This window comes from Thalassophryne amazonica, chromosome 4, assembly GCF_902500255.1.
Source record: "Thalassophryne amazonica chromosome 4, fThaAma1.1, whole genome shotgun sequence".
Classification (NCBI taxonomy): Eukaryota; Metazoa; Chordata; class Actinopteri; order Batrachoidiformes; family Batrachoididae; genus Thalassophryne; species Thalassophryne amazonica.
The window spans coordinates 18,962,842-18,976,628 of NC_047106.1; the positions used below are offsets into that span (position 1 = coordinate 18,962,842).

Consider the following 13,787-nt stretch of genomic DNA (forward strand, 5'->3'; position numbering starts at 1 on the left):
AGTTTATCAGTTAAGCATTAACACAGTTAATTTCTCAGCAGATTAGCAATTGTTGAAGCTAATTTCTAGCTTAGCTGTGCACAGCATTGAGTGCAATCAGTCTAACTTCAAATTTGGAGCTTTTTTGACATGTAGAACTTTATAGTGCCTGTTGTTAGTATTATATTTACAGTATTCGGGGTTTTCACCTATCCCATAATCCCTTGCGTGCCAGAGAGTCGCTGCAGTCAAAACAACACAGAGAATCCACACGATGACAATTGTAAATGAATATTATAGTACAAAAATGTAATTTTTTTATGCTTTTCATCACGTTAATAAGAGACTGCTGCATGATACCCTGAAAACTTGCTAAAACAATTATAACAAAAAATCCGTGTCTGCTACATTTAATCTGCGTGGAATTTAATAAGCGCAAACCGAATTTCAGATATATATATTAGTCTGGAGCAAAGAGGACAAACAGTGTTGTAAAGAACAATAATCAAGACGTTAAAGAGCAAACTTCACTTTCCCCCAGAACGACATGATCAGGAAGCGAGCGGAGCTCACAGCTGCTCCGATTGAAAATAATGGAGAGACAGCCTGTGATTCTCGCATGTCTACATAAAATAAACGCAATAACAATGTCTAAAAACCCAGAGAATATATTCACAAGAGTTTTAGGCACAATATAAAAATAGTTTTATGTTGCGATGTTAATTGTGTTGTCCGTGGGCAGCGGTTAAAGTGAAGCATGATCAGAGCGTCTCAATGCAGTTCTCAATGTTACTGAGATCTCGCAGCGGAGCGACCTCTCCGAGGTTTTGCGGGATTTGAAACCTGAAAAGCCTCAATGGCTTATTGTTGTTAAGATGGCTACATTGCTGAATATGACTATACAGTTTCACTTTTGACCTATTGATTTTTTTTTATTATTGGAAACATTGGGTTTAATTGTTTCTATAACTGAATACTTCAGAGTGTTTTTCAAGGACAACAATGCCGTCCTGCTGTCTATGATTCCTCATGGGAGTGAGCAATCATCTTCAAAGTGTAAGTCCATTACGTAAATGGAAATAAAAAAAATACTTGAATTTCACTGCTTAAACACTTCTTCCGCTTATATTTATTATTCAAAAGTCACAGCTGACATCAGTGAAATTAACCCGCCAAACGCTTGAATCCTAACACCACTGGCGAGTTCACGAGGTCATCCGAATGCTGTCACTTTGACCAGAGGTCGTTGTTGGGCACCTATGGTAAGGAGGGCAGGGTGTGCGTGGAACATTTCGTACGACAGAACCAGTCTCACACCCCGGTCATGTTGGCCCATGTTGGGAAGGAGTCCAGGTCAAACATGGCTTTGCCCCAACTGTTTATGGCCAATGTGATGCAGAGGATGCCAATGATGTTCATGACAATTCCTGTCCTCGCCTGATAGAGAAGAAAAATATACAGATATCAATAACAGTTTCAAATATAGTTGTTTAACATCCAACCGTGTTAACCATTAAAGATGCTGAACATCTGCTACAATGTCAATGGTTTGTTTCCCGATTTGGTTCAAATCCACCCCTTTATATTTTCACAGGCATATTTTGTCAGAATTTGATCTATTAGCTGTGCCGCACTCTGCACACTTGATCCCGTCAGACCTCAGATGTGAAGCACAATAGGTCCTGAATAGCAGATTTTAACCTGTGGCCTTCCATCCAGATTAATTCATTACCCTTCAGATGAAAGAACTGGGGGCCGGCACCAAGGCCACCACTGTTTGTTTGCAGTGCAGTATATAAATGGCATATTGGACTGCATTTGGATAGTGCTTTGCATGTCAGGGTGCTGCCGTACAAGGTGCTCACTACACACCAGGAGCAACTTGGGGATTAAGGCCCTTGCCCAAGAACCCTTAGTGATTTTCCAGCCTGACAAGGGTTTGAACCTCTGATCTCAAGCCCACTGCTTAACCACTAGACCATCACCTCCCCATATTAATACGTACACATTAATGCATATGTGTGTGTGTGTGTGTGTGTGTGTATGTATATATAAACAGGAAATAAACTATTAAAGTTAATAAGAAATAAATATCTGTGAAATAGCTTTATGTCTTATGTTAAATTCTATTTAACCTCATTTTTCCTTTATACTTCACCATATCTGGCTTGACTTGATCTGGAAAAAGAAGCAGTACTTGAGACACATAATTTCACCAACCATTACAAATTCTAGTTCATGTATGGGGAAAGTTTATACATCTGGCCCCTTATTGTTGACCTGAAGACCCCTGTTTGGCATCCAGTAGGGTCACTGACTGACATACCTGGAGCTTCCACATCAGTTCACGTTACACTGAACAATCCACCTGGATGAGTATGAATGATGAATTCAATGAATGAATATGAAACAAGTCCACATTCACCTTTGTCTGAACATGAAACATTTATAAAGAAAAAATGTGCGGTGAGACTGTGCATGCTTCAGAACATGTACACGTTTTTTCCACAGAAGCTGAGCCTGATATGGTGAAGTGGAAATGAAAAATGAGGCAAAACAGAATTTTGTGTCAAACAAAGCTGCCAATGACAAAACATTTCTCACATTGTTAAAACATTTCTGCACACACACCATTCACTAATTGCATGATATTTACCACGCATAGAAAGAGATGGAACTGGTGAGCAAACCTAGTCATTGTATTTGTTTCAAATACATTTCAGCATAAAATAACATCTTAAATTTCTGGCTGTGGGCCTGATTATTATTTTGTTGCTGTTGTTGATGGTTATGAGTGTTGTAAATAGTTGACGCTGAGTGTGATGGTCATGTATAATGAAGGCTGTTCTGGTGTTGTTGAATGGCAGTAATACTCTATTTTTAAGACAAGAACAGGTATTTAGAGATCTTTCTGATTTATTTTTGGCTCAAGTTGATAGTTTGCTCATATGGTGCTTTAGGCATCCAATGTGTGAGGAAACAAAGAGTTTATATATGCAAATGCTTAGTGGTGGCTGTGTCTACATCAATTCCTGTTAAAGACCGGCGTGGAAATCAGGCATGTGCACATACATGCAATTTCATGGGCAATGAAATTCATAAAAGAGGACTATTCATACACACAGATATACTCAACAAAAATATAAACGCAACACTTTTGGTTTTGCTCCCATTTTGTATGAGATGAACTCAAAGATCTAAAACTTTTTCCACATATACAATATCACCATTTCTCTCAAATACTGTGCACAAACCAGTCTAAATCTGTGATAGTGAGCACTTCTCCTTTGCTGAGATAATCCATCCCACCTCACAGGTGTGCCATATCAAGATGCTGATTAGACACCATGATTAGTGCACAGGTGTGCCTTAGACTGCCCACAATAAAAGGCCACTCTGAAAGGTGCAGTTTTATCACACAGCACAATGCCACAGATGTCGCAAGATTTGAGGGAGCGTGCAATTGGCATGCTGACAGCAGGAATGTCAACCAGAGCTGTTGCTCGTGTATTGAATGTTCATTTCTCTACCATAAGCCGTCTCCAAAGGCGTTTCAGAGAATTTGGCAGTACATCCAACCAGCCTCACAACCGCAGACCACGTGTAACCACACCAGCCCAGGACCTCCACATCCAGCATGTTCACCTCCAAGATCGTCTGAGACCAGCCACTCGGACAGCTGCTGGAACAATCGGTTTGCATAACCAAAGAATTTCTGCACAAACTGTCAGAAACTGTCTCAGGGAAGCTCATCTGCATGCTCGTCGTCCTCATCGGGGTCTCGACCTGACTCCAGTTCGTCGTCGTAACCGATTTGAGTGGGCAAATGCTCACATTCGCTGCTGTTTGGCACTTTGGAGAGGTGTTCTCTTCACGGATGATGCGAAGGAGATGTGTTGCACTGCATGAGGCAAATGGTGGTCACACCAGATACTGACTGGTATCCCCCCCCAATAAAACAAAACTGCACCTTTCAGAGTGGCCTTTTATTGTGGGCAGTCTAAGGCACACCTGTGCACTAATCATGGTGTCTAATCAGCATCTTGATATGGCACACCTGTGAGGTGGGATGGATTATCTCAGCAAAGGAGAAGTGCTCACTATCACAGATTTAGACTGGTTTGTGCACAGTATTTGAGGGAAATGGTGATATTGTGTATGTGGAAAAAGTTTTAGATCGTTGAGTTAATCTCATACAAAATGGGAGCAAAACCAAAAGTGTTGCGTTTATATTTTTGTTGAGTATATATAAGCCTGGAGAAAACAATAGTTTAGTTGTGATTCTACATGACTTGCAGTTGTTTCTGACTAAACATCTAGATTGCAATAACTCTAGTGACACTGTTGCTTTACATTCACATTACACCACAAAATTCAAGTATAAATATACCTTTGCTTGTGTAATTGTGGCTTTTGTGTTCAAGGTGAACATGTTCAAATTATACTTTACTGAGTGGACACAAGAAACCACGGTGTTACTGACCATGTCAGCAACCTTGAGGTATCCATAGGAGAAGACGATGGCATTTGGTGGCGTAGCGACGGGCAGCATGAAGGCGAAGGAAGCACTCAGAGTACAGGGCACCATGACGTAGAGTGGATTGATTCCAATAGACTGCGACTGGAAGGGTTAAACACACACACACACACACACACACACACACACACACACACACACACACACACACACACACACACACACACACACACACACACACACACACACACACACACACACACACAGGATGAAGTCTGAGTAACAGCATCCTCCACTCCACCATCTGGCTACTTTTCTGCAACATAATCACTGACTCATAACTCTGAAGACTGAAACGTGTGCAAGTTTGTGCAGAGTCAAAACTCTCATTAGGTGAGAGGGTGGGTGTAATTAACATGTAATTCATGCAATCTTAGCACTGTGTCATGACTCATCTAAAATAGAAAAAGCACAACAAAGTGCATGAAGCCATAATGTCAGACTGCTCAGATGTGTAAACACGTCCTGAGAGAAGTTTGATTCTGCAGGACACATTACAAAGCACAGTAATTTATGCTTCTCAAAATAGGCACAGGAAAGACTTTAACCTTATATTTACTCATATTTAAACTGTAGGTGATGTTCACTTGTATGTAAAAGTCTGTGCAGCCTGAGCAAATAACATATTTTTTGTTTATTTTTGAACACCTGACTAACCTGGTGGTGGATCAGGAAATATTCCACAAATAGAAGTTTAACCTCTATTAAAGATCAAATGTCATAGTGTAGCAGAGAACAGAATATTTCAGGGGAATCTTTCAAATGGCGGGAACAAGCACCAAATTTGACAAAAATGCTACTTAGACATGGGAGTTTTGAAAATACCCATGCACCATTTTCCAAAATGGCAGCCATGCTTGGTATGAAGGTTCTTCTTTAGGTGATGTATTTGTGTGGACTTGCCCAACATTGAAGGTCCTATCATTAAATCATGCCTTATTAACCATGCATAATCCACATTTGGAACTCTACAAACCATTGCTCAACTCATTTGAGGCACCTCATGTGACGTGTCTTGAGGCATCTTTGTTGTGATTTGGTGTTATACAAATAAAATAAATTGAACTGACTTGAACTGAAGCACCATTAGTTCAGCATGTCAAGTGTGCTGTCTGCCAATATGTAGACCTGGGCTCGATTCCCAGTTAGTCTACCTGGCTGTGTCCTTGGACAAGTCACTTCATCTGTTGTGTGGGCCGCTGAAGAGGAGGTACTGCTGGCCCACCACCACCAGAGGGCGCCCTGCCTGGAGTGCGGGCTCCAGGCACCAGAGGGCGCTGCCGCCTTATGGGAGTAGCCTGGGTGACAGCTGTCACCCATCACCAGACACAGCTGTTCCACTCAGCACAGAGGTATATCAGGAGGACGGTGTCTCCACCTCAGTGCCGAGATATCGCCTAAGACTGAGGTAATATTCTCTGCATTTATATTCTGAACAACCAGCTAAACTTGTTAAACCTTTTCAGGACTGTTGACTACTGATAGCTTCATTGCTTGGATAAGTACTCACCTTCCTGCTGTACTTTGACAAGAGGTGGAGGCGGCTTCTCCCCTCTCCGTTACTGGGTGCGGTCGCATCCACACCTGTGTGTTGTTGCTCTCTCCCGCCAGCAGTACCGGATCCGACGAGCGGAGGCAGTGGCCACCTGGGAATTCGGGACTTGGCGGTTCCAGTATTTCCAGGGTTCGGTGGCAGAGGAGATCTGGGTGGTTCCGGTTCGACTGAGACGGACGTCTCCTACCTTCGAGCCTGCCCACACGACACCAGCGGATTCGACCCCAAATTGTGATTGTTGTATTTATTGTGCACGTTTCACAATAGTAAACCTTGTTATTTACCTTCTCCATTGTCCGTTCATTGCGCCCCCTGTTGTGGGTCCGTGTTCCTACACTTTCACAACAGGATATCTCGGCCAGCGTCATGGACCCCGAGGGGCGTCAACCGGCTGTTGAACGGCCAATGGAAGACCAAGGCGCGGCGGAGGCTTCGGGAGGGGTAATCGGTGAGTTGCAGCGGATCCTCACCGCTTTCACCTCTCGGATCGATTTAATGACCGAGCAGCACGTTCTCCTAAACCGCAGGGTGGAGGCTCTCGCCGCACAAGTGGAGGCGCGCCCTTTGGGCGCCGCTGCGGCTCTCCCTCCCGAGGACCCTGCGCGCGAAAGTGACGTTCCACTGGTCGTTCAACGGTCCCTTCCTCCGTCCCCAGAAGCATACATAAGCCCTCCAGAGCCGTACGGAGGCTGTGTGGAGACGTGCGCGGACTTTCTTATGCAGTGTTCGCTCGTCTTTGCACAGCGTCCCGTGATGTACGCGACTGATGCTAGCAAAGTAGCTTATGTAATAAACCTGCTTTGCGGGGAGGCACGCGCTTGGGCTACAGCGCTCTGGGAGCAGAACTCACGGCTCCTTCATACATACGATGGGTTTGTACGGGAGCTCAGAACGGTGTTCGATCATCCCAACAGAGGAGAGTCCGCTTCAACCGCGCTACTGTCAATAAGACAGGGGCGTCGGAGCGCAGCTGCCTATGCAGTCGCCTTCCGCATCGCGGCGGCGAGATCCGGCTGGAATAGCACTGCCCTCCGCGCTGCCTTTGTAAACGGACTGTCTCTGGTCCTAAAAGAGCACCTGGTGGCTAAGGACGAACCGCGGGATTTAGATGGGCTCATCGATCTAGTCATACGACTCGACAACCGGTTAGAAGAACGCCGTCGGGAACGAGGCGAAGGGCGTGGCCAGGCACGCGTCGTCCCTCTCCCTTCCGGGTCCGATCGAGCTCCGCCCTCCCCACGCTCCTCTGTTCCTGCGCTCCGTGCGCCTATGGCTCCCCCTGCTGACGAAGCTATGGACACGAGCAGGGCAACATTTAGGGCACCTGGAGCACAAAGGAGGCGGGCCCACGGAGCTTGTTATGTTTGTGGCTCGAGTGAGCATCTCGCAAATGACTGCCCCGAGCGGTTAAACTCCAACGCCCGCCCCTAGAGACTGGGCCAGGGGTGGGCCAAAATATTCACGTGGGACACACCCACATTGCTACACGACTCCCAGTCACGATCCTGTTTGAGGATTCAACCCTGAAGGCCCCAGCACTGGTGGACACGGGCTCTGAGGGGAATCTGCTTGACAGTAGATGGGCCAGGGAGATAGGGCTCCCTCTGGTGGCTCTTACCTCGCCTGTGCAGGTTCGGGCGCTAGATGGCTCCCTACTCCCACCAATCACACATAAGACACCTCCAGTAACTCTGGTGGTGTCAGGTAACCACCGGGAGGTGATCGAGTTCTTTGTGACTCAGGCCACCTCCCGTGTGGTTTTGGGGTTTCCATGGATGCTAAAGCACAATCCCCGGATCGATTGGCCGTCCGGGGTAGTGGTTCAGTGGAGCGAAACCTGCCATCGGGAGTGTCTAGGTTCCTCGGTTCCTCCCGGCTCCCAAGCTAAGGAGGAGGTCCGAGTCCCGCCCAATCTGAAGGCGGTGCCGGCGGAGTACCATGACCTCGCTGACGTGTTCAGCAAGGATCTGGTTCTCACGCTTCCTCCCCACCGCCCGTATGATTGTGCCATTGATTTGGTTCCAGGCAGTGAGTTTCCGTCCAGTAGGCTGTACAACCTCTCACGGCCGGAGCGTGAATCAATGGAGACCTACATCCGGGACTCATTAGCTGCCGGGTTGATCCGGAATTCCACCTCTCCGATGGGTGCTGGTTTCTTTTTTGTGGGTAAAAAGGATGGCGGGCTTCGTCCATGCATTGATTATAGGGGGTTGAACGAAATCACGGTTCGCAATCGATACCCGTTGCCCCTGTTGGATTCGGTGTTCACCCCCTTGCATGGAGCCAATATCTTCACCAAACTTGATCTTAGGAATGCGTATCATTTGGTTCGGATCCGGAAGGGAGACGAATGGAAGACGGCATTTAACACCCCGTTGGGCCATTTTGAGTACCTGGTCATGCCGTTCGGTCTCACTAACGCTCCCGCGACCTTCCAAGCGTTGGTAAACGATGTCCTGCGGGACTTCCTGCACCGGTTCGTCTTCGTGTATCTGGACGATATACTCATCTTTTCCCCGGATCCTGAGACTCATGTCCGGCATGTCCGTCAGGTTCTGCAGCGGTTGTTGGAGAACCGCCTGTTTGTGAAGGGCGAGAAGTGTGAGTTCCACCGCACTTCTTTGTCCTTCCTGGGGTTTATAATCTCCTCTAACTCCGTCGCCCCTGATCCAGCCAAGGTTGCGGCGGTGAGAGATTGGCCCCAACCTACAAGCCGTAGGAAGCTGCAACAGTTCCTCGGTTTTGCTAATTTCTACAGGAGGTTCATCAAGGGCTATAGTCAGGTAGTTAGCCCCCTGACAGCCCTGACCTCACGGTTTTCACTGACCATCGGAACCTGGAGTATATCAGGACCGCCAAGCGGCTGAACCCCAGGCAAGCCCGCCGGTCACTGTTCTTTGGCCGTTTTGACTTCCGGATTACCTACCGTCCCGGGACCAAGAATCAGAGGTCGGATGCATTGTCCCGGGTGCACGAAGATGAAGTCAAAACGGAACCGTCGGATCCCCCGGATCCCATCATCCCGGAGTCCGCTATCGTGGCCGCCCTCACCTGGGACGTGGAGAAGACCGTCCGGGAGGCCCTGACCCGTGTCCCGGACCCCGGAAACGGACCAAAGAACAGACTATACGTCCCACCAGAGGCTAGGGCTGCAGTCCTGGACTTCTGTCACGGTTCTAAGCTCTCCTGTCACCCAGGGGTGCGAAGGACCGTGACAGTCGTCCGGCAACGCTTCTGGTGGGCATCCCTGGAGGCCGACGTCCGGGACTACGTCCAGGCCTGTACCACCTGCGCCAGGGGCAAGGCCGACCACAGAAAGACCTCAGGGCAGCTACAGCCACTGCCCGTGCCTCATCGCCCCTGGTCCCACATCGGCCTGGACTTCGTCACGGGTCTCCCGCTGTCCCAGGGAAACACCGTCGTCTTCACGATAGTGGACCGTTTCTCCAAGGCGGCCCACTTCGTGGCCCTCCCGAAGCTCCCAACGGCCCTCGGTCCAGGCCCACCTACGGAAGTGCCGTCGGGTGTGGCGTGCCGCCTGCTCTGCCTTGTTGCAGGCCCGGACGAGGGCGAAGAGACATGCAGACCGGCGGCGAGCCCCGGCCCCCAAGTATCGTCCTGGGCAGGAGGTCTGGTTGTCCACCAAGGACATTCCTCTACAGGTTGACTCACCGAAACTCCAAGAACGGTACATCGGACCGTATAAGATCCTCAAGGTCATCAACCCCGCCGCAGTGAGGCTCCAGCTTCCGGCCTCACTGCGGATCCATCCAGTTTTTCATGTTTCCCGGATCAAGCCCCTTCACACCTCACCCCTCTGCACCCCGGGTCCGGCGCCGCCTCCTGCCCGGATCATTGACGGAGCACCGGCTTGGACTGTCCGCCGGCTCCTTGATGTCCGTCGGATGGGCCGGGGTTTTCAGTATCTGGTGGACTGGGAGGGGTACGGACCCGAGGAGCGCTCCTGGGTGAAGAAGGGTTTCATCCTGGACCCGGCCCTCCTGGCCGACTTCTACCGTCGCCATCCGGACAAGCCCGGTCGTGCGCCAGGAGGCGCCCGTTGAGGGGGGGGTCCTGTTGTGTGGGCCGCTGAAGAGGAGGTACTGCTGGCCCACCACCACCAGAGGGCACCCTGCCTGGAGTGCGGGCTCCAGGCACCAGAGGGCGCTGTCGCCTTATGGGAGTAGCCTGGGTGACAGCTGTCACCCATCACCAGACACAGCTGTTCCACTCAGCACAGAGGTATATCAGGAGGACGGCGTCTCCACCTCAGTGCCGAGATATCGCCTAAGACTGAGGTAATATTCTCTGCATTTATATTCTGAACAACCAGCTAAACTTGTTAAACCTTTTCAGGACTGTTGACTACTGATAGCTTCATTGCTTGGATAAGTACTCACCTTCCTGCTGTACTTTGACAAGAGGTGGAGGCGGCTTCTCCCCTCTCCGTTACTGGCTGCGGTCGCATCCACACCTGTGTGTTGTTGCTCTCTCCCGCCAGCAGTACCGGATCCGACGAGCGGAGGCAGTGGCCACCTGGGAATTCGGGACTTGGCGGTTCCAGTATTTCCAGGGTTCGGTGGCAGAGGAGATCTGGGTGGTTCCGGTTCGACTGAGACGGACGTCTCCTACCTTCGAGCCTGCCCACACGACACCAGCGGATTCGACCCCAAATTGTGATTGTTGTATTTATTGTGCTCGTTTCACAATAGTAAACCTTGTTATTTACCTTCTCCATTGTCCGTTCATTGCGCCCCCTGTTGTGGGTCCGTGTTCCTACACTTTCACAACATCATCTGCATCATTGCAGTCCAACCAGCTATAAATGGGTACCAGCCTTGGCTGGAGAAGTAGCTGGTGATGGTATTGCATTGATGGGGAGTTGCAGACTCTCATCTGATTCACGATATATGGAGACATGCCTTGGACTGATGGGTCTAAGAGTGTGTATAGGACTTACTCCTTCATAGTCAAAAACCTACTTTTGGACACCAAAATCAACCAAATTGGACCATATGATGGCACGCTGTGAAATTCAATATGCCAAACTTGCAGCCATTTAAAAATAAAGATTCCCTGGCTTGAAAATTCAAATTGGCCCATGGGCTTTTTTAAAAGAGTAATATTGAAGGAGTATTCTCCCAAATTTGGTGCTTGTATCATCATTTGAGTTATTATTTTCATAAGAATAAGATTTATTAATCCCGAAGGAAATTATTTTGCCAGAGTGCTGAAACAGTAAACATTGCTTTTTTTTTTTTCTTTTTTTTTTGAGTACATTTAGTACAACATGTTTATGCAAAATGACTGAAAGGCACTTGCACAAGATGTCATGTCAAAAACATTCAGATTAAGACAGCAAGACAAATGTTGTCAGATAACTGGAAATACTTTTTCCTTTATACATCTCAGATGATATGAGATTTATACATAAATCATAAATATTGCAAGATTTCAAGAGATAACCCAACTCAAAAAGTTGTATTGGAATCCTGTTGGAACCCAGTCAGCTACTGGGTGATTTGGGATCCTATCAGCTGTCTATTAGAAATTGAAATAGGACATTTTTCCTATATTAATCTTAGATGATACCTGAGATTTTCACATAAATGTTGCCAGATTCTGGAAAGGAACTTGGATTTAACAACCCCTATCTACATCCATTCGAAAGTGGAATGATATTTTTCCTAAATTTAATTTAATTCATTTGGGGCAGCACGGTGACTTAGTGGTTAGCACTGTTGCCTCACAGCGAGAAGGTCGTGGGTTTAATTCCCGTGGCCTTTCTGTGTGGAGTTTGCATGTAGGTGTGTGTGTGGGTGTGTCTGTGTTTGTTTGTCTGTTTGTGACCCTGAGACAGACTGGCGTCCTGTCCTGGGTGTGCCTTGCGCTCTATGACTGCTGGGATAGGCTCCAGCCCCCCGCGACCCTTAATTGGACTAAGCGGTAGAAGGTGAATGAATGAATGAATTTCATTAATTTAATTTATATCATTTATATCAACAAAGTTGCCTCAAGGCACTTCACACAAGTAAGGTCTAACCTTACCTTAACCTTACCAACTTCCTCTGATGATTTGAGTAAGAAACCTCAAGCAGACCAGACTCAAAGGGATGACCCTCTGCTTGGGCCATGCTACCGACACAATTGACAAAACAATTTACCAAACAAATATACAGGAAATTTTGCAGGTGGGTAGGGTAGCAGAAGAAGACACCACTCCCATCTCTGGATGGAGCCGCACCTCAAACAGAGAGAAAAGAACAGAATCGGGCATCAGAAAGACAACAAATACAGTATAATTTGTCAGCATCAAGCAACAAGAAAAACAGAAGAAATACTAAGGTGATCGCCGCCCACTAGCCCTAAGCTTCACTAAAAGACCCAGACTTTAGATAAAGTTGAGGCTGCGGCACGCTCCAATTATTAATAAAATGAATTAAAAGAGTAAAAAGCGTAAAACAAAACTGTACCAGTATGCTAGCCATACAAAAGAGAAAATAAGTGCGTCTTAATTCTGGACTTGAAAGTCTCCACAGAACCTGACTGTTTTATTGACGCAAGGAGATCATTCCACAGAACAGGGGCACGATAAGAGAAAGCTCTGTGACCTGCAGAGTTCTTATTCACCTTAGGGACACAAAGTAGTCCTGCCCTCTGAGAACGCAGAGCCCAGGCCGGTACGTAGGGTTTAATTAGGTCAGCTAAGTAGGGAGGTGCCATTCCATGAACAATTTTATAGGCTATTAGCAGAACCTTAAAATCTGATCTCAAAGGGACAGGAAGCCAGTGAAGAGATGCCAAAATGGGTGTAATGTAGTCGAACTTTCTGCTTCATGTCAAAAGTCTGGCAGCAGCGTTTTGAACCAGTTGGAGAGCCCTAATGCTGGACTGCAGTAAACCAGAAAATAGAACATTGCAATAGTCCAATCTAAAGAGATAAATGCATAGATCAGGGTCTCAGCATCAGCCATAGACAGGATGGGACGAATCTTCGCTATATTTTGCAGGTGAAAGAAAAGCAGTCTCAGACCATATCTGAAATTTTTCATATAAATTTACATTAATCTTTGGAAAACCTGTTTTGTTTTGTTTTTTGTTTGTTTGTTTGTTTGTTTTTTGTCAAAATATTAACCTTCTTTCCCTAAATGTAATGATTTTTTTCCATGCTCAAGCCCCATGTCTGAACTGCATTTCTTGAAAATTGATAGTTTTCCCATAATTCACCAAATATCAAACAAAACTGGCCATTACTGAAAACCTGTGGGTAGATGTTAAGCATGTACATGCTCAGAGGGCCCAAACTTTTGTAACTCAGAATTTACAGTGATGTGTGAGAAGCAATAAAACCAGTTACTGTTTTCCTTTTTGTCTTTGTTCACAAAATAAAAAGCAGAGCATCTAAATTTAAAGAAATCTCATTTTTGATGTGTGTTTTCACTTAAAAATAAATAAATATTTAACTTGACTGATGTTCCAAAATATTTGTATACATCTATATATTGCTACCATTTTGTGATTTAAAAAAATACTAAATACTCACTTGGCAAACTGAGAAGTGAAGCTTTAACATCACTACACTTTAAACTGTGCTAAACCAATCAAACCCTTTGTTCTTTCTCCTCCTGTCCCATTCTCATATGCCCATCAGGACGCCCGGGCACTGCTGCTTGGTTTTTTGTTTTAAATCCAGTTCTGGCTTTTTGAGTGCTTGGC

The 13,787-nt window shown here is 46.7% G+C and overlaps 1 protein-coding gene across 1 annotated transcript in view; it reads right to left on the reverse strand.

The window, feature by feature from the left end:
- Nucleotides 1-840: 840 nt before the first annotated feature.
- The window catches only part of slc13a5b (solute carrier family 13 member 5b), a 29,778-nt gene continuing 16,831 nt past the window's right edge, over nucleotides 841-13,787 (reverse strand). The window contains exons 11-12 of the mRNA XM_034169163.1: nucleotides 4,463-4,600; nucleotides 841-1,416 (exon numbers count right to left, since the gene is read on the reverse strand). Coding sequence (XP_034025054.1) covers nucleotides 1,291-1,416; nucleotides 4,463-4,600 — 264 coding nt within the window. The 3' untranslated portion in view covers nucleotides 841-1,290. The remainder of the gene's footprint in view (nucleotides 1,417-4,462; nucleotides 4,601-13,787) is intronic.